Consider the following 21,629-nt stretch of genomic DNA (forward strand, 5'->3'; position numbering starts at 1 on the left):
ACCCTGCTTTAGTGACACAATATCATCTCAATTTGATGCTTGCAGAAGCAGTGCTGGATGGGTGGGATCCTGACCTGGGGAAGGAAACAACTCCATCATTTTTGCAATAAAACCATAATATTCAAATCACTTTACAAAGATGTGAATAGCAACATGACAAGCTGAGCAATGCCTCCTGCCCCAGTTACACCCATCTCTTGTGATGATCCAGGTAAGTGTGGATTGGGAAGGACCACATAGCTGCTGAGCTGGTAACAATTCCTTTTCTCGCTTCTGATAATTAGAATAAATAACATCATTGAGCTAAAAATAAGACCAATCACTCTCCAGATCTGCAATCATTCTCTCAGCTTTTACTTGCCTACAGCCTTTCTATCACTAATCACTACAGCACGAAATATGCCAGCAAAGGTTTGAAATCCAAGTCCAATCTCAGACACAGCAAACGACTAATAAGGCAAGTTGTTTACACACATTTAATTCAACATACCAGAAGCAATTTTCTCACTCTCTTTAGCATTTTATTTGCTTATAAATACAAGTCAATACCACAAGATGGCACTTTCTTACTTGCAACACACACTATTATAAACACTTACCCTCTTCAAATGTTCCCAGAATTTCACTACATGTAACTTCTCAGTGGTTCTGAAACATTTAAAAAAGCAAGACCTTCTACAAACTGCATCTGTGTTTGATGTATATTAAATGAGGTCAGGTAATTAAATTCAAAAAAAGGAATTTATAAATATTTCAGATAAGAAAATTTAAATATAAAAGCAGAGTTTGTATTAATTAAACTGAATAACAATTTAAACTGGCCATAATGTATCTACATGGTTTAATTTAATTTAAAATACTTTTTAAACAATCAAATCCTCTAGCCATTCATCAAAACACCTATCTACTCAACTCTTTAAAAAATATTCTTGGTTAAGAAACCACCTATGCTTTTTCATAACAATCCTTATTCTGTCCTGTAGGTGGAAATGAAGCAAAATCATATTCCAGACTAGAAAACAGGATAAGAAGGAAGAAACTTTAAAAAACCTGATAATTTCAGACACTTCAACTCATTCTTCCTTGCATTTCTCAAAATACATGATCCGGTTTTGAAGTCTTTGAACGAAATGTAAACACTAGAAAACTCATTGTTGAAGTATGTGAAGAATAAAGAACCCTGCACTAATATAGTGCATAATGATGCTGTGTCAAACTTGTCATTTACAGTAAATGTCACATTTTCCTCGGGATTGTCATGCCTTTTTTTTGTTAAAAACTTATTCCTTTTGATGTCTGTAGAGTCTCTTCTTTTCATTCCCATTGCTCAACAGGAAGAGATGTATTTTCTGGTCTCTTCAGAAAAAGTTTCACAAGATGCAAGTTTTTGACTTCATTTTTCTTAACAAAGAGGTGGCAAATTTTTAAGCTTGCAATAGTTCTGCTCTGCCCGGTATATTACACATCAGGAGATTCCTCAAAAAACTGAGAAGTCGGAGAGTTCCAAAAAAGAAAGCAGTTAAGGCAGTTGATGTCTACATTTGGATTTCTTTTTTATGTTACATATCAATGTCTCCATCATAGGCCAAGGTTAGAGGCTTCTGCTGTGGAGGAGGGCTTTGATGCTGCTTCGTTTTTTTGCTGCAAGTATTTCAGAAGACAGAATTATAAATTGTCATAAGCTCAGAAACATCATCAAAACCAAACTTCAATTAAAAACAACTTCTCACACTGGTTATTTAATTTTGGAACTGGGTGACACTCCTAAGACAAACCATATGGACCTGCTTGTGTGCTCTCACGTGTGTGGTATGGACACACAGCCTGCTGAGAACAGGCAGCCAACTGTGCTCCTCATCTGCAGAGGAAATAAAGCATATTTGTTTCCTGTCTCTTCTCACAGCTGACAAAACAAGGAACACCTCGCAGAAAAATTGGAACAGGAGCTGTCCAGGAGTGGGATATTCTCATTTTTCTTTGGCACAGTATTGAAGCAACAATAATTATTATTGAGAAATACATTTCCTCACCAGCCTTCAAGTGATGGAGAAGTGTGTAATGCTATTTAAAAAATCCTCTGTATCCTCCACTGTGAAGCCAGAGAGAAATGGAGCTACATGGCTTGGAAAATAAGGGAGCTGCAACTCCTAAGCAGTGTCCAAACACTTATTTGAGCTTTTAACCAAAGAGAGAGAGAGACTGAAAGATCAAGAGAGTGAGAGGAAACAAACTAATGTTGGCTGAAAAGGGGGAAATGATGTTGTCAGGCCATGTTTGTGACTCTGGTTGCCTGCCCTGATCTGACACCATTAATGTTCCTAAGTCCAGGTCAAATCTGTGGGCACTGCAGGACACATGGACACTGTCCACTTCTCCCTTCCTGTACTCCAAGAGGCATCAAGGGCAGTGCCTTTCCAAATATTCCAACTAGAGAGTGCCACACTAGCTCTGTCATGCCATACCCACCATCCTCCCATGGAGCAACAGACAACCCACCCCTCCCAGTAAAGCCCACCACCAGTGACTCACTGGTATAGACCAGGTCTTGGCAACCTGTCTTAAACAGTAGGTGATAACAGCAGCTTTAGACACAGGACATGTTTCCACCTGATGCATCACTGCAAAAACCTATTTAGAGATTTCCTGAGCTGGAGCATACATCCAGAAAAACCACAATTAACACCAAGAGACCCAATCTCCCGTGAACTGTTATGCCATCTTTGAATCCATTTATCTTCCTGGCATGCACAGTCCCCAGCAGCAGAAAGCTCGCTAGGTAATAATGCACTGTGTGAAAAATAATATCTTTTGTTTATTTTAAATGATCGTTTCATCAGATGCCTCCTACTTCTTTTATTGTGGGAAATAAAAATTCCCTAGCACCCTTTTCTCCCCCATTCACGATTTCATAGATCTCTATTGTATTCCCACATCAAACATCATTTTCCAACTGAATGCCCCTATTCTATTTTGTCCTTCCTTGAGCAGGAGCCAGCTCCTCGATCCAATCACTCTCCTTGCCTTTCTTCTGTTTTACTTCATCTTTTTTTAAAGATTACAATAAAAACCCTAAGAAGTCTGAATAAATATAAAGGCCTATTGATAACCAAAAAGAATTCTTTCCCTGTGTGGCTACCAAACTTATTCACAATAATGTCTGTTAACAGTTACAATCTGGAGAGTTTTAATTACTCTGAGCTAGGGGCCAAATGAAGGCACTTAGGTAACTCAAGCTCCATCCTTTCCTAAAGCCTCGAGGATTAAATCTCTGCCACACAATGTTGTGATATATTTTGGATTGTTTAAATGAAAGCAAACTAGCTTTTGTTTAAGGACAAAATACATGCCATACTCACCACATCAGGTAGGATGTAAAAATGAGGAAAACTATGATGAAGAACCCACCAGCTGATACTCCATATACCCACATCTTCAGTTTACCATCTGTTGGAAGACAAGGAAAAAGGGCACAGGGAGAAAAGAGGGGAATAAAAAACTTTTTCTAACATACACAAAATGTTAAGTGATTAATTAAAGAGAAATTACTAGTGTCATTGACAGGAAACACAGCAAGGACTGGCTGGGAATAATCCATATTTTTGACAGCAAAGAAGGTTTCTGTAAAAAATCAATCATTTTAAAGATAAAATTTTTACTTTGGTAAGGAGCATACATCTTCCTCAATGAAAACAGAAACTGAACTCTTCATCTCAGTTATCCAAAGCAGCATTAATTCCTAACCCTCCTCTGGCTGAGCTCCCATAGCTCATTACAGGCAGCCTGGACTCATGGTGCAGCACAGAAACACAACCCAGGCAGGCTCCTGCCCACAGAAAGGAGCAGGGACACGGGATAATTGGGATACATTCTCTCTGGAGTTCCAGTGGCTGCTCTGGCAGAGGCAGTTCAATGTCAAGCTGACCCAGATAGATGTAGGTAACACCTGATGTGTTTAGCCTGAAGAAAAGAGGGCTGAGAAGGGATGGGATTGTTCTCTGTAAATATTTGGGGGTTGACTGGGGTAAACACAAAGGGACAAGCTGCTTAGAGCTGGAAAACCCTTAGGAAACAAATGGGAATAAACTCGACTTAGAATAAAAACAAGAATAGGCTTTGTAATAGTAAGAGGGCTAAAGCTGTGAAAGAGCTTTCTGGCTGGGCCATGGGAGCAGGAGACATAACTGGCTTTAAGACAAGGTAAGACTCTTGATTGGGCTGTTTGGATTGCAGTGACAGAGGACCCTTGCAGGAACCCCTCCACACACATGTGGGCTTCAGTCTGTTGAAACATTCCCTTGTCTCAGAGCACTTTATTTGGACAGGTCCTTAATTACAAGCTTTGCATTATTAATAACAATTTTTCAAAGATCAATATCTCCATTTCTTGCTCTGTTCTGGCTGTACAACTTTCCTTGCAGGGAGAAGGTTTGGTATTTTTCCATGCAGCAGCAGCCTGAGCTGATTCACATCAACAGAGCTGATAATACACACTGGGGGCAGGAAGAGGAAGTGTGCCATGCCCACAGACATGGTTTGCAGAGGTCATTTCAAACTCAGTCAAGTGAGTGGGAGAATCACTGAGCCTGGTTTACGTTTTATGTTTGAATGATGAATTTTTTCAAAGGGAAACACATTTAATCAGATCCCATTTTTCCCCATTTTTCTTCCAGGCTTTGTGGAAAGGCTGAGTACATCTCACAGATTTTCTCTGCTCCTCAAAACAGTTACAGACTATCTCCCATTGGAGAAGAGCTCTGTGTGTCAGGTCTGGGTTGCCTGGTTTGGTTTATTTTCCTGAAGTCTAGGTTTGAAATTTGTTGCCCTCTCAACTGGAGATGGCCAAGGAACATTTAACAGTCCTGCAAAGGGACTGTCACAGCCACAAAAAGGTGTCACAGCATGTCTGCAATGAAGGCAGCTCTGCTCTCCACCCCCAACAGAAAGGCATTGGACCATGTCACCTTACAATTTAAATGATGCTGTTTAAATTGCCTTTCAACTCAAAAAAAAGTTTCTGCACCTGAACTCTGGCCTCCCAGAGTGTGGTAAAGAGAGGAAAAGCACAGCCTGATTTGAAATCAGATCTGCACACTCCTGCAGAGCATTTAAGGAACAAAAACATCAGCCTCATTAAATCATAATACAATTTGTGTTCCAAACTGTATATGGGAAGTCACAGACCAGCTGGAAAAAGGCACTTATACTTCCACTGACAGATATAAGCCCTCAGATGTACACAAATGTCAAGGACTGTGGTGCTGCAGGGTAAATGCCACCCATAAGGGGAACATTCACCACAGACCTGCTATCAAGAGCACAACTGGTAGGTAACAGCAGTTTCCTGGCTCAGCTAGCAGGAACTATTGCAAACCCTCAGACTAGTGAGCCCGAGAGCCTCTTTAAGGGGAGTAATTACATATTTTGTCATGAGGTTAGACAAAGGGGAATGATTTGAAGAGCAACACCCTTGAGCTGGGGTCTGAAGAGCACATAAAGACTGAAGAGTTAACTGCAGGATGCCATGGGGTTGGTGATACACTTAGCACACATGGAGCACCTTTATTCCTTTCCCATGTATTGTTTCTGTAACATTTCTGCCCTAAAATTAAGTAACACCATGTTCTGTAAAAGCTCCTTAGTCCCTATTTCTGTTTTATGGTCCCTGGGGGAGAGCTGGTTCACAGATGCTGCACTGAGGTCAAGCCCACCAGAAGACTTCAGGGCTGCAGACTTGAATGCTGATTTAAAAAGAGAGGATTGCAGCATCCACCTACACCTCCCTCCCTTTTCCTAACCCCATGAAGGTACCAGCCAAAGAGATGACACTCAAGTAAGACTGCCTACAAAGGTCCAGGGATGCTGACAGAAAGGCAATTAACCCCAAATCTGTGACTCAAACTGCTGGTGAACTGTGTGGGCTCCTGGATGAAGGGTTTGATCAAAACCCAGCCAACTTTAAAAGGCTTTGGATGGAGCTCTGAGCCCAGAGACTGTCAACGCAAAGGTTAACTAGTGTATGCAAATCAAGTATGGAAATGTAACATTCAAAGTGTGATCACATATATCAGACAGAATTACGGCTCCCTGACTCCCCTAACAGAACCTCTGGTTACATGTTTTCTAAAGTCTCGTGTTCATTAGAAACTAATTGCAAACAAGTGCAATGTCAGGTACCAGAAGAGGGGGAAGTCTGCACTGCCAGTGTTTTAGAGTGTGAGGAGGAAAAATGTGTTTCAATAAAACCTGATGCGCCTGACACATTGGCTTCTCATTTTAAGGTCCTATTTGCATTTCAGAGATTTATTTTGAACTAATTTATCCTGAAAAACAACAGTCAGAATGGGGATCAGCTATTACTGCAGCACTAGTCCAAGCACATCCAGTACATGGTTCCAGCTGGGAATGCCAAAGATCCACCTGGGATGAGCTGCTTGGGCACAGCAGACTGCCTGATGTTGTGGGATGTTTTTAATGCCATAACTTCAACACTTAAAACTCTAAACTCTACACTTTCTACCCTGTTCTTTTCATATATTTTTGAAAAATGGCAAGAAACAACCAATGTTTTCTTTAATGAAATCTTAAGCACTTTCTGCTCTGAATCTTCTGAAGTGCTAGTGATCAATATCTTTCCTAGTCCAAACATATTACTTCTAGAAACATCATCAGATAATAGTTCTAAGCATCCCCTCAAATCACATATGAGTATACTTTTGCAAAATATTGTTGCTTCATTCTGTCTTAGCTATCTCTCCACATAAGAGATTATGATTCCTCTGTATAGGCACAAAGGCAGGAAAGACAGCGCGTGAGTTGGAAACTGGGAGGCTGCTCTGCAGCTCCCACACACAATCTCTGATGTTATGATCTACAAAGTTTGTACCTTTCTTCTACAGAAACATTTTAAAGACAATTTATTCCATTCATATTCAAGGTTTTCACCTGGATTAAAAGGTTGAATAGACCATCCTTTGAAAATGTCATGCATTTTTGAGTTGACAGGTTTATTTTTTCCAGCAATGGTCTTAACATCAGCTTTCTTATCTTCTAAACCTGGTACCTTCACGCAGTAATCCAGGAAACCATTTGATCTCATTACTTCTGTATATCCTCGCTCGCAACCGCAGACTCCTCTCTGAGAGATAAAAGGGAATTCAGTATTAAACCAAATAGTAACCTCACACAGAACAGTGCACAATGCAGGGAAACCATGAAGAAACTGCAAGGTACAACCTGCACATGCAACTTCACCACCACCAAACCAGCCAGAAACTGGTGACTGCAAACCCATTTCAGTTCAAAAAGACAAATACACTTAGGAAATTGGTTGAAAAAGAGTCAGCAGTTACAGAGAAGCCCAACATACAAACATTTTCATCCCAACAGGCTCAAAAAAAGCAGTCTGGGGCAAACTCCCCATGTCAGTAAGTCTTCCCACTGACCCTGCTGGGCATTAGAAGAGACAAAAAAGCAGCAATCCCCCTTCAGACCCAAACCCTCCTCACGTGTTTCCACTCCAGTATTTCACAGGGCTATCTAAAATGAAGCTTTCTTATGGCACTGATCTCTTCTCTAGCAACCAGTCACAGGACCCGAGGGAATGGCTCGAAGTTGTGTCAGGGGAGGTTCAGGTTAGATATTAGAAAAAGGTTCTTTCACCCAGAGGGTGTTCAGGCACTGAACTGCTCCCCAGGACAGCGGTCACAGCCCCAACCTGACAGAGCTCAAGAAGCATTTGGACAATACTCCCAGGCACAGGGTGTGATTCTTGGAGATGTCCTGTGCAGGGCCAGGAGTTGGACTCAATGATCCTTTTGTGTCCCTTTCAACTCAGGATATTCTGTGACTCTGTGAAATATCCATTGCCCTGGATCAGTCTAAGCAGTCTCTTCAAGAGGTTTTTTAGAAATGCATGGTTTGCTAAATAGATGCTCCATTTTCTAGATTTCTACTTCAAAGCAGTTTTTTTATATTGTTTTTCTTTGATAATTATAGTTATAATGTCTGTTTGACAGTCTGATATTCTTGGTTACGATTCAAATAAGTGATTGACACTCTTTTATCTCCTCTTTTACAGAAGTTTTAAAGGTCTGATATTCTTGGTTATGATTCAAATAACTGATTGACACTCTTATCTCCTCTTTTACAGAAGTTTTAAACAGTCCATTTCCTCCAGGTCAATACAATAGCATTCAATGGAAATTAACTCAAAAGATCCTAAAACACCTCCACAGAACAAACTCAAACTTGTAACACCACATAAACACTCCTAGTTTGTACAGGTTTATGGTTTCCTTTCAGGATGAAATTCCCACGACTTCCTCGAGGTGGTACCAAGGACACACTAAACTATTTTCTAGGTCCTGGAATGCATTTAAGATCTAGAAATTAATTGATTAGATTGTGCAGTGTTAATTTCCTAACCATATTCTGCAGAGAGCAATTACCTGTGTGCAGTAGGAGAATGGTTTTTTGCACTCTGGGCTGCAGTGCCGAACTTCGGCAGGTTTTGTCCTAAGAGGACACCCTCCTGCAAAAGAAAATACCAAGTGCCTTCAAGGGCATGTTTTAAAAGGTTTTTGACTTGGAACACCACAGTATAGGAAGTGCTTGCTTGCTTATTTTATATAGTTAAATACTAGTCTATTAAGCACATTAGCATGATATCTGTAGGCATCACATTAATTAATTTGCCTTAACAAGGCAGGGAATTATTATCATACCCATCTTGTTAATGGAGAACAGAGATATACAGATTTAAGCAATTTGCCACTGGCCACATAGGAAGTTGGGGACAGAATCGGGAATTAGTTGCAGATCTTCTGTGTCCTCATTAATGTCTTATCTACATAAGAAGACATAATCCACATAACGCCTTTGCCCATCCTCACTTGGGGAAGCCTGTGCTTCTATAGGAATAAAAACATGTTAATGAGTTCTTAAATACTTGGCAACCTTTGCACATAAGACTTTTGTTATTATCTTAACTACTCATTATAAATAGAACTAGATAAGGACATCTGCATTTTCGTTTCTACTCTCTCCTCATTCACTCTCTGTGTATTGAAAAAGATCCCATGGATGTACAAGCTCTGCTGTCTTTGCCAAACAGAGCTTCAAAGTTCTGACCATGAATTTCCCTTTTAAGACTGCACAGGCAGAATTTGTAGGTCACACAGGAATCTCTTGATTTGAGACTCCTGTGTGTTGAAAAGAAGAGGTGCAGAAGTTGGGGGTCTCTACTGTGCGTGCGATGTTCTCCTCTGCTCTCCACAGCCACAGCAAGGTTACACTGACAGCTGTGCAAGCCAGCCCAGGCAGCTCTTCAGTATGGGTACCCTCATTTCTTCCCAACAGTAAAGGCAATCAGCCCAAACACTCTCATGTGATACATGTGTGATGTTGATCTGACAGCAAAGCTGGTGAACTCCCACCTGCCTTTCCTACACAAATCTAAACTGAAATTCTGGAAGTGTGAGGAAGGATGTCCAACTCCCTCTGAACAACAGGCAGAAGAAGAAAAAAACGATAGAGACATTTCATTCATAATCATATGAGGCAATTTGGGGATCTACCTGTGACATTCATTCCATCTGAGCGCTGACACCACACTGTGCGTATGTTGTCTCGCCAAAGGCTGGTTTTCCACAGGTAGTCATAACACTTCCCTCCTGCAATACCAATACCAGTTAGTCTGCACCTTACAACAAACCCAGAATAAACTCTTGAAAGTGAGGAAGCAGCACTGTGGCCAACCTACCTGAGCAAGGCCGTGTTTCCATCTCTTGTCCAGAGCAGCTCTCCTGGTTCTCTGGAGACTGAACGATGAGTGCCCTGGATCGAGACTGGCGCCCTGTTGTCTCGAAGCTCCTGCCATTGATGCAGGTGAGCTCACAAGAGCTCCACTCTGACCACTCTGTCAGGTGGCAGTCACCTGCACATTGAAAGAATAAATCACAGGTTTGCAAAAAGAATCAGCCTTAAAGGATGAGGACAAGCTAAGCATATAACATCTTTAACAGTGAAAACATAGAATCATAGAATCAACCAGGTTGGAAAAGACCTCCAAGATCATCAAGTCCAACCCTACTGTGGTTACTAGACCATGGCACTAAGTGCCACATCCAGTCTCATCCTGAAAACCTCCAGGGATGGTGAATCCACCACCTCCCCTGACCAGCCCATTCTAATGCCTGACTACTCCCTCCATAAAAAATCTCTTCCTAATATCCAACCTAACCCTCCCCTGGCAGAGCTTGAGTCTGTGCCCTCTTGTCCTGCTGCTGGTTGCCTGGGAGAAGAGACCAACCCCCAACCTGACTCCAACTTCCTGTCAAGGAGTTGTAGAGGGTGATAAGGTCTCCCCTGAGCCTCCTCTTCTCCAGGCTGAACACCCCCAGCTCCCTCAGCCTCTCCTCATGGCACTTGTGCTCCAGTCCCTTCACCAGCCTCATTGCTCTTCTCTGGGCAGAATAGCAGTTCTATCCCCAGTGGTATGCAATATTTGGATCTTCAGCTTCATGGGGAACCTAATTTTCTCAAAAAACAAAGGAGGTGTTTCTCAGGTGATCTAGAAACAGCAGACTGAGCATTTATCTGATCTGCTGAAGCACAAATTCTAACTACAACAGCTGAGTACTTGGAGCTACGGGAGCATGTCCACCTCAGACAGCTATCAGAGGCAGAAATGCACCGTGACTGTCTGAAAACTTTACCTGGGCAAGGCACAGAGCATGGTAACTGCAGCACACTTTCCTTCGATGGCAGCTCACCACATAATGCATTTTCTACAGGTTTGGATGCAGCAGAAACAGATGCATCATGCACTACACACGTGAGGTTGCGGACTTGCAATCCATCTCCACACTGTCCACCCTATGAAATGATAAAAGAACAGAGGCACACATCACTGACACTAGCAAATGATAGAAGAAACACAGGTGATTCCACCTGAAAAGTCTTCAAAGATACAAATGTGGTCTTTGGACTGCAATAGTATCCCCACTTATGAGAAGATGGAGATCTCCATATACATCTCTACAGAAGCTCAGTGGCAGGGGCACAGTTGCACAAAAAATGTGTGGCCAAAGACACACATAACCAAAGCTGGGGAAGAGGTGGTTACCATAAAGGATTAATACCATCCTTGGGGTCAGCCTTTCATGACTTTTAATTGAGCTAGAGAATTTACTAGCACACTAAACTAGGCTGCAAGGGTTATTGTGCACTGCGCTGTCTGTGTCATGTTCTACAGGCAGTGACTGATCCTGGGGCAGACAGAGATCACCAACTTGGTTCACACACACTACCAAAATATAAACCCAGCCATCATCTGTCAGCACTGAACCCCACTTGAACAAGCAAAACAAGGCTCCATCTAAGCCACTCCATGCTCATCAGCCCAGTTCTGAAACACTTAGTCACATACCAAACTAGTTGCAGAAGATGACTTCCTTTACCAGAAAATCAATACTGCTTGGCTAAAGCTATGGCAAAGGTCTGTGGATGCTCTAAGAGCTGAAGCACTGAGGCTATTTCTAGAGGCTGGAATTGTTTCGTTCTCATCTGAAAAACAGCTGCAATGCTGTTAAGGTGCATACCTCAAACCCGCATGATGCCTTATGAACGCGTTCCTGAGGCCTGGTGGAAATGGCACTTTACAAAATTCAGCGAACAAAACTCAAGAAGAAGGAAGAAACATTGCTTTTATATAACCAAGGGAAGGGCTCCTTCGGATCTCTTGGCAGTGGATTCTTTTAAAATAATGGACTTCATCTGCAGAACAGAACGGCTCCTACCGAGTGCATTCATCCAGCAGCAGGTTTGCTAGCAGGAGGCTCAGGAATGGCTCTCCTGCACACACCTGGCAGCTCTCACATTCTCTGCATCCCTTCTGTTGCAGACCCACAGTGAAGTGGATGTAGGAGCATAACTAGCTGGATTTAGAGCAGTTGCTAATTAAAAGCATCTTAGAGAAGTATTACTGTAGATTTATTATATGCAGCCAGATTCCATGTTTTCAACGCTGTGTTTCACTTTAGTCGGTATGTAACTTACTGTTCTAAATTACTATTTCACTGCTGAAACTTCTATTGTGGTCTGAGATTAATGGTGTGTGAATAACTCATGCAGCTGTCAGTTGGGTTAGAGTGCTTAGAAATGGCTGCTGGAAACAGAAGACGATGGGAGAAAACTCTTGGGGGAAATGGGCACTAATCAAACTGCAGTTCAGAGTGGCTCAAAGAATGACTAAATGACTGAATAGGACATAAAAAGTTTCCAAAAATACACTTATTCTTCTATAAGCCATATATAAGTGTTTATATACATATCAATATATAAATAGTAACTAGAATCCTGAGATATAAATAGGTCAAAACAATAAATATTTCCAGTACAACAGTGTCTACTATAAAAGTCTACATGCAAAACTTCATTCTTCTATCACACACTATTGGAACTACTTTAATATTTTCCAATATTTAGGATTAAAATTATACCCACAAAACTATGAACTGTCTAACAATCCCAGAGATAAAGGTTTGGTTTTTAAGAGTGGTTTCCATTTATCTGCTTTTCTTTCAAGACCAGCAATGGGTTTTACAATCAATAGAACACACTTAAAAGATAAAATGTCACCATGTCACTTACTGTATATACTTGGTAAGGTCTTAAGCAAGGCAGGAGCACTGCATTAACTTCCTTATCATCTTCTAAATTATTCATGTTCCCAAAATTATGCATTTGAAGATCTAATTAATAGGTGTGGAACCAGGGGAAGTTCATGGCAGCAATGGCACACTGAGGATGCAGGGAATAGCTGCTAATCTGAGGAGAACTGCCAAGGAAACCATCACATATTCAAAACTCAGGGGATCAAATCTGTATTGTAAATGTTCTTCCTTGGAAGATGTGAACCTCTGAGGTTTGCCTAGAAACCAGATTCACCTCTTGAGTCATGATCTCACTGGAAATATGTGGGAATTTGATTTCCAGAGGGAATTCCTGCCATTTGGCTACAAAAACTTCCATGCTGACCCTACAGAGGATGCAGAACCCATCCTGAGTTCCCTAAATACAGCCTGGATGTATATGCCCCTCCACCAGCACCTGCATGGAGCCTCCACCTCTCATCCTCCTCGCCCCAACCAACCATCGGTAAAATAAAGCAAAGGTTTACGCCAGGACTGTGCTTTGACAGCCAGGTGTCTTTGGAATTCAGCAGCACCTCCACAAACCTTTCACATCACCCTCTGATACTTCCCACACAGAACACACTAATAAGACAGGAGATAAAAGTCCTAATGAGATGCTTTGCCCAGACGTGCCTTTAAGTAAAGTTTTCCCTTTTCGGCTTTTACTGGGGTTCATGTGTTCACAATTATTTTAGGTAAGGAGTTGATTGGGCAATGCTTTCACAGGTTGATGAGCATTTAATCAGGTACAAGTCTTCACTAATGAGGGAGCGTTGCGTGATCACATTTAAGGGAGTGCTTTGAAAACACGTTAGAAAGGAAAGGTTCTTAGTCTTCTCAGGAATGTCAGGCAGCTGGTGCTTGATACTGCCTAACTACTTCACTTACATTCCTTTAATGGAAAAATGATGAACAGTGTCAGCCACTGCTAAAATTATTTTTTTAAGCTAATCAGGGTAAACCACTTCACCTCTAGGAGGAAAATTATTAATGTCCTGTACCACTTTAAGACTGGGTGTATTGACCAGTTCCCAAGTTCTGCATCCCTCTGAAGGCAGCAGAAATGCCCCATGCTGCCACAGGTGTGCCTGGGACATGTGCAATTACCTGGAAAGCAATGCACTGATTTCCATACTGTGACAATCAGCAACACAGTATACTTAGCAGGCTCTATTCCTAAACATGCAGACACCTCTAATTATTCACGGGCAGTCAATCTACCATAAAATAGTCCTTCTACAATGAGGAATTGCAGTCTCAGTTATCTCACAATACAAGGAAAAAATATTTTAGCCTTATAATTAATTGCCCTATTTCTGTTATTACAGGAAGACACTTCCACATTATGCATTTTAGTCTTACCATAGGATGCATTTACCTTACTTCACAAAGCATCCTTGAAAACAGGACTTCTGAAAGCTTGCTTTAGAACACAGGCTTAAGCCTCTTTGCCAGTAAAGCACAGGAATAAATCACCCTGTATTTATGAACTACATTTAATTCCTAAGCACCTCATTAAAGAGAAGTGAACATGAATAGAATGGCTCCTCTCCAAAACAAAGCAAAGGGTAGAAAAACTACATTGTGGTAATTTAAGGGAGAAGCAGCCTCTATCTCAGTGAATGTGAGGATGATATCTGGATTAGGGGAAGCTGTGATTACTTGCTCTGAGCTGAAATTTAGCTGGGTCCAGGATGCACACTTTTAATCTGCACAATGTGTTATATATCTGGAGTAAGCCAGGGTGTTAATTCAGCCTCCCTACTAATTCTTTTATCAGCTATGTTAGTTCCTATGGTTGAAGATCTCTTTCCTGATGTTTAACAGAATTTGCCTATGTTAGCTGGGCAAAATATCAGCTGCTGCTATCATTTTGTTCTATTTATGTTACACATAAATAATTACTGAGTGCAGCACATACAAGGACCATATTCACATCATTAGTTGCAATGAGTTGTTCATTATAGAAAATATATTTCTGTTTCTCTGATCTTGGACTGTCCAAGCACTGTCATGCTCCAGATTCCATTTGTGAAAACCTGGAAAAATTCTGGGTATCTATTGTGCCACTCACATATTCATTACACATCCATCTACTGCATCAGAAACCACGTAGCTATTCAAGGCATTGGCAGCGAGGTAGAGGGCAGAGCAGAAAACACAAGGGATGTGTGCCTTTATGTGCATTATTGGCTTCAATCTCTTACATGGTATAATGTGCAGAAGCAGCCACGGATCTGGCACAGGTCCTCTCCCCTGGGACCAGCCAGGGCACTTTTCCACCTAACCACACTTCTCTCACCTCCATCTCAGCAAAGCCAGATTTAAGCAGCCTGATAAACCTCGCTGTGAAGATTCACCTCTGCCTTAAATGGGTTACCAACTAATATGTTTTAATATTGGAAATGTGATCTAACGGATAAGGAGAGAAGAAAAAGCACAGAGGGGAAGAAAAAGTCAATTCAAGGCTGATGCATGTCAGTGACAGTGAAAGAATGATGGCTCCGGTGCTGGGCAGAGGTGCTGAGCGTAGGGACAGCACATTGGAACTGAATCCAGACATTTTTAGATCATTAAAAAGATACCCAGGGTAAGGAGAAAGGAGAAACCAGCCCTTCATACAATAACTTGCACTATTGTGCTTGAGACCTGGTGAGGGAAGACCTGCTATACTGTACTTTAAAAAGAAAAAGGAAATAAGATTAAAAAAAGGCTAAGCTCTCTTGATATCTAGCGCATCTATTTTCTTGTTAGAGTTACTTTATATAATTACATTACAGGCCACCACAACTATGCCCACTCAGACACACTCACTCCATAAATCCCCCTTAATAGCTCTATAAGCTCAGGGTACTTGAACCTGTACTGCTATCTATGAAAGGATGCTGACAGCTGGAAGAGAGGAGGAGAACTCTACCACTCCTGAACTTCCCCTCCTTCCCTTTGGATCTTATCAGCACCTTCACCGGCCACAGAGACACCTCCAGCCTTGAACAGTGTCCTCAACCAATCCCACAACGGAATGATGAGTTTTGTCATTGACCCCAACCGTAGGGAAGCCCTGGAGACCTTGGGGAGAGCTGGAGAAAGCCCTACCTGGACTCTGCAGGGAGACCACGGGCCCAGCAGCCAGCTGTAGCAGGGCTTCACTGGGCAGCTCCTGTGCTGGGTGAGCTGCTCCGGGCAGGGTCTGCCCTCGCCCGCCGCCCGCAGGACCACCGAGCGCCCACGCACCATCTGGCCTAGGCGAGGGGAGAACACAGGACACAGTGAAGGAGAGACAGAGGAAGAAAGAAAGACAGACTTTGCAATTTATTAGTATTCCTAGTTCATTTCCCACCACTAAAATCTGCTAAAAAAAGCAATTAATTGGGAAGACTGTTTGGATAATATGGATGAGATTGCTAAGCCTAAGTAATGCAGCCACCAATATTTTCAAGGGGTTTTTTTTTAACACAGTTTTGTATGTTTTCCAAATATAGTATTTGTTTATGCGATGCATTTAAATACTTGACTAAATCCTGATTATTAAATATGACAAGAAAATAATTCCTGTGGCAGCAGCATTTCTACCATTACACATTCAATATGTTTCCAGAGATTTTTAACAAATGAAATTTTCTTTTTATGAGCAATTATGTGCACCTAATTTGAAAACTGCAAACACTGTAGTGGCTATTACCGTCCATAACCACTTCTACCATTTCCATTAAAATCCTATTTATTATTGGTGAAAACTTCTTCAGCCACTGAATGGAAAAAGCAATTATGTTACTACTTTTGAACTAATAAAACCGAATATATTCATTAAAGTTACAGCAATTCCATTTCGGTCGCCTTTGCTATTCATTTATGTCCAGGAATGTTTTCACTCAAAATGTTTCAATTAGAATTCTGGCTCCAATTAAAAAGGAAAGGGGAAAAAGAAAAAGCCCTTATGCACTGGGATGCAGAAGATTGTGCTGAGGATAAAATTTCTGCCTTGTCTTTCAATAGGTGTGGATTTGAGCTAAAAACTAAATGGTCTGGGCATTAAGGGCAGACACAAACAACAAGGCAGAGGTGAGAGGTAATTGCTAACCCGGTGAAAAGGAAGAGATAAGGTGTTGTGGAGCTCTCCCATTTGGATCACAGCCCTTTAGCTGCTCTTGTGAGCAGGGGGAAGTACAGGGGGAGCAAACACCCTATTAAATGGGGAGGCTGCAATATCCAGCCAGATCCTTCTCCCAGCTATTTATGTGCATGCTTTTTAATTAACAATACTGTGCAGGTGTAAGGCACATCTCTAGTCACTGTCACTGTGACCATCTACAGAGCGGGGCTTGCAAAAACATTTCAGCAAATAAAAGCAGACACACCTGAAAAAGGTATTGATGGACACCTTCGCAAGCTCTCTTACTGTTACAATGCTATTCCCTCTCTCTGACCCATTGAATTCCATTTTTAAACCCATTTAAACCAATTTTAAGACTTCTTCCTTTTCCAATTCTAATCCCCTAGACCTGGGGAGTTTGTAACAGAACTGATGATAAAAGCTCTTATCCACATGACTGTGCATTCAGCCGTCACGGAATCAGATGCATTAGGAGGTGGAAAAAAATCCTACCAGCTAGGAGGAAAGGAAAGAAACTCCTGCAGTTCACTAGGGGATCAGAGCAAGGGAAGAGAAACCTCCCAGCCTGCTATCAATGAACCCCACAACCCCAACAGGCCAAAATTAGCTGTTCCTTCCTCTCCAGCCATAGATCAAATTTGCTACATTCTTCTTAAAGCTGAATGTTGAGTATTGGTGAGCAATGGAAACTATGGAAAAGGAGGTCTCCTAAGGTTACAAGATCCAGTTTCATTAAGAGGGACTTGAAAGCCTGAAGCATTCATCAAGCTACTTTAATTAACAAAATAATTTCCGTTTGTACACTCTGTTTAACATGTTTCTAGCAAAATGTAAATGGGAAGATCATTGAATAGAAAACACTATTTTCCTTTTAAGAGGAATTAACAACCTTTCTGTACTGATTTCCATTTTGGTTTCCTACAGTTGGTTAACCAAAATACTGAAACTCACTACGGTCCCAATGGTCAGCTGGGACTTGACTTATTTAGTCTATCACTTTCTTTTTACACTGTGAATAAATCATTGAAGATAGAAATTTCATTGAAACCTTTCTTTGCACAATCACTGCAGTGAGTTGTTTAAAGCTCTGATATTTTTCTCGCTCCACAAATATTACCTAGGTGCTCAGTTACCATTCAAGCAGCAGAAAAATACCATTTTACTTTTTAAAATACCTTATCTAATGCTGCCTATGCAGAACAGTTTCTTACTGCATCTGAAATTAATTTGCTTCCAATGCAAACACTGGAAGAGTCAAAGCAATCCTAGTTATTTCTTTAATTCCCCCAGTGAATTCTTCTTTAATTTACCAATGAATTGGACGTATCTCTGATTCTTCTGCTCTGCAGTGTTAAATGAGACAAAAATTAAGACAGAAAGTGTGCTGAAAATTGAAAACAACTATTTTTTCATATCCTCAAATTAGTTTTGAAAGGGGGAAAAAAGAGGTTAGTCTTGTTAATGCTGGTCACTTAGAATTCTGCTTTGTGTCAGCAGCAAGAATTGCATCTCAGGAAGATGGAATCATATTTTCAAATCAGAAAACCAAGATTTTCCTTTACCTCCCAAAAATTCTTGCCATTCCTTACATTTTATGTCCACAAAGTGATGTTTTGTGGCTGAAACCAAGATGAATAAAATTCCTGCCAGAGTTCAGCCCAGTCACAATTATTGACACATCGCTACCAGTTTGATGAGCATGAGCAGAGTATCTAAACCACAGCCCTGTCAAGCAACCACAAGACTAGAGCAGGGATCAAGTTACTCAAATATAGGTCTGGAGGTCAGGTTAGGCCTGGTCACAAGCCAATGGGACTGTTTATAATGAGACTTTTCACCTACTTCCCACTGTTAGTCCCTCCAGCAGGCACTAGGGTGTTCACAGATCAGGAAGAGGTCTTGGTAGCCCAGCACCATCAGACTGGAGCTTGCCAAGTTTGAGTAGTTCTTCTTCAGAAGGCAACACCAAAAATGTTTTCCCAAACTGGTGATAAATCAGGGAAAAATATAACCACTAAATTTTTCAGTTGTGCACATCCTTGTTCCTCTCATTTCTGTCCCATAGGTCAGTCTGGAGTTAGGATAAACATATCTGCAGCCTGCTATGGTCTCTTCTGGGCTCATGGACTCAGTAAGGCATGGCAACATGTTCAACCCTGGGTAACTCAGGTAAATCCCATAATTTATCCAATGAAGTCAGCTTTATAAGTGGCAAAGCACAGGTTTAGGTGGGTTTATACAATTTAGCACTCATGTTAGGGAATTTGGGAGAAACCAGATGGGATTGGAAAACATATACATAGAAAAATTCAGCCTCCTCATGTATTTATTCACCTTAACAAAGGAAATTCAATTTGCTGGGGATTATCCCTACCAAACATCCTTTCCAGTAACTTTGATTCAGGCCAAGGAAGCATCATCCATTAAGGGAGTACTATACATCTTTTCATAGCAGTATAGCAACTGATATGAGGAACCTTAATATATAACCCAATGTCAGCCTAAAGCCCTAGCCAGCATCCTGAACAGATGCTGCCACAGCTACAGCTGCAACAGGCAAATATCAGTTACACATCTCCACAGGCCCAGCACACACAGGAAAGAGAGATCTACTTTACTCATCATCATTTATAAAAATCAATCTATTTGCCTTTGGCTGCTGTGTACCAGAACTGTATTAGCTGTCAGTGCCACATGCACAGCAGCACCACTTCATGTTTAAATGCATTATTCCATAAAATAAAACCTGTGCAAGAGAAAGGTACCATCTATTAAAATATATTACAGCAAACTGCTACTGGAAGAGATGGACAGAATAAAAATGTTAGCAACGACGCTTGAGTGAAAAAACACACAAAACCACAAATCCAGCAACACTAAATTTTGATCAGAGTTATAGTTAAATGATGTTTCTCTTTGAAGTTCTTTATGGTACTTCTGCAGGCCCTTCACAGGCTCTCCAAGAAAAGCCAGAAAAGCAAAATATTGGTGTGAGCAGATCCAGTGATGGTGTGCCCAACTTGCCGTGAATTATTTCCAAACACCGAGCACCTCCGTCCTACATTTCAGCTGTATCAAATAGTGGGAAATTACTTATTGGCAAAGGGAGTTCACATGAGTGTTTACAACAGCCAATTCTCACAGCTCATTTATTGTTATCCTTTGGTTTTTCAGGTCTAATTTGAAGTTTCATCCTATTGACATAAATCCTTATGAGAAACTCAGGATGACTTTGAAGGTGTCGCAATCCATGAACCTTCCAGTGGGAAACCCTCCCTGTATTCAACTGTGAAGCATCACCTGTAGAGAAGTGGATAATTAACATCTTCTTTGTTAATGCCATCATCAAGTAGTATTTATAACCAACTGGAACTCAGTAAAGAAGCTGAAATCATGGTGCTTCTGCTGTTGGAGCTACACAAAGGCCACAGCTGCAGGACTGGTGCCAAGTTCCCTCCACCACAGTTGTTTGATATCAGGATAGCTCCAGGATTGCTGCAGCAAAAGTCAGATCAAGGCTGAGAGTGCAGTAGAATAAAACATGTGTGTGGAGTAACTTGAATGCAAAGTACTGTTGTTTCCTTGTTGCTCTTGCTTCGGCATGAGATTCAGAAGACTCTTGGGTCCCTGCAAAGCTATTCAAATGGCAGAGAAGGACTGAGCAAAACTTGGCTTCTTTATGATGCAGTTTCTAAGACAGTTAGTTTTCCCAGCTGCTTAGCTGCTGAAGGAACACAAAACAGTATCTCCAGCTTTAAAATCCTTGTTAAACCACAGCAATTGTGCACATCTCTGGCCTGTACAGGACAGCTCTCCAGCTAGCAGGGTAATAGAGTTATCATCTTTGAGGACCAGGAAATGACTCATAAACAGAGATGAGCCTGGGCTAGACTGTGTGGTTCAATGAAGTTGAACGAGCCTTAATGAGGTTTGGCACCCACAGCCAGGGCACTCACTGGAAGGTCTGCTTTGGCAGGGCATGGATGTTTCCAGCTTTCCTCTGATTTAAGAAATGAAGCAACTGCTTGCTCCTTGCACACACTGGCAGCCATCAGCTCTTTAAATAGACTTTAGGATCTGCACAAGCATTTCAGGATCAGGGGCAGAATGCCACACACACCTTCACTTGAGTACATCCTTTTGCAAACTAGGCAGTGTAAGAGCTCAGGATGAAAAAAACCTTCAGGCATTATATAGGGTGAGTAGCTCCTTGAGCATCTTAAAAGTCATAAAAGAGTTACAACCTGCTTTTGCACTGTACTCTGTTTAATTTAGTAAGTGATTGAACACTCGAAAATTAATTTAAGTTTATTCAGCAACATGAGCATTAACACTCCAAAATGGATTTTGAAGAAAAAATAAAATTTGGAATTAATAGTACTCCCAGTGTGTTGTTGTTAAAACATTGTCCATGAATTATTCATTTCTGTTAAGAAAGCACTACTTCACAAATGGGCTAAAAGCTCAGCAAAGAAAGAACAGCACTAATCCAAATATTAAGCTTTTTCTGTAACATGCTTTGATCTCCAGAATCCATCTGAAGGAATCACTTTATGGAAGTTAAGAGCTTTTTTCTTTTTGACCTTAAGTGAATTTGATTCAAATATACATTATGGCTCTTGAATCTTAAAGACCATTAGCTGTACCTCTAATGCACATCAGAAGCTTGGGAAATAATGTCTCAAGCTTATTTTGAATAAAACCTTCAACACATTTCCTCATGTCAATACTTAAAGGGGTTTTTACACCATATGAAGTTGAAAAAGGTCCTAATCCCTTCACTTTTTGTATGCTGGAGAGCATTACTGGCTATGGAAAAT

At 41.2% G+C, this 21,629-nt stretch overlaps 1 protein-coding gene across 1 annotated transcript in view; it reads right to left on the bottom strand.

Annotated features, from left to right (window-relative positions):
• Nucleotides 1–987: 987 nt before the first annotated feature.
• The window catches only part of LOC103810470 (thrombospondin type-1 domain-containing protein 7B-like), a gene marked incomplete at its 5' end in the record, with an annotated part of 101,931 nt that continues 81,289 nt past the window's right edge, over nucleotides 988–21,629 (bottom strand). Inside the window, 8 exons of the mRNA XM_009083365.1 lie at nucleotides 988–1,641; nucleotides 3,357–3,444; nucleotides 6,943–7,135; nucleotides 8,448–8,530; nucleotides 9,576–9,671; nucleotides 9,761–9,934; nucleotides 10,716–10,875; nucleotides 15,792–15,937. Of these exons, the coding sequence (XP_009081613.1) occupies nucleotides 1,560–1,641; nucleotides 3,357–3,444; nucleotides 6,943–7,135; nucleotides 8,448–8,530; nucleotides 9,576–9,671; nucleotides 9,761–9,934; nucleotides 10,716–10,875; nucleotides 15,792–15,937 (1,022 nt within the window). The remainder of the gene's footprint in view (nucleotides 1,642–3,356; nucleotides 3,445–6,942; nucleotides 7,136–8,447; nucleotides 8,531–9,575; nucleotides 9,672–9,760; nucleotides 9,935–10,715; nucleotides 10,876–15,791; nucleotides 15,938–21,629) is intronic.

This window comes from Acanthisitta chloris, unplaced genomic scaffold (genome assembly GCF_000695815.1).
Source record: "Acanthisitta chloris isolate BGI_N310 unplaced genomic scaffold, ASM69581v1 scaffold301, whole genome shotgun sequence".
In the NCBI taxonomy this organism is placed as follows: domain Eukaryota; kingdom Metazoa; phylum Chordata; class Aves; order Passeriformes; family Acanthisittidae; genus Acanthisitta; species Acanthisitta chloris.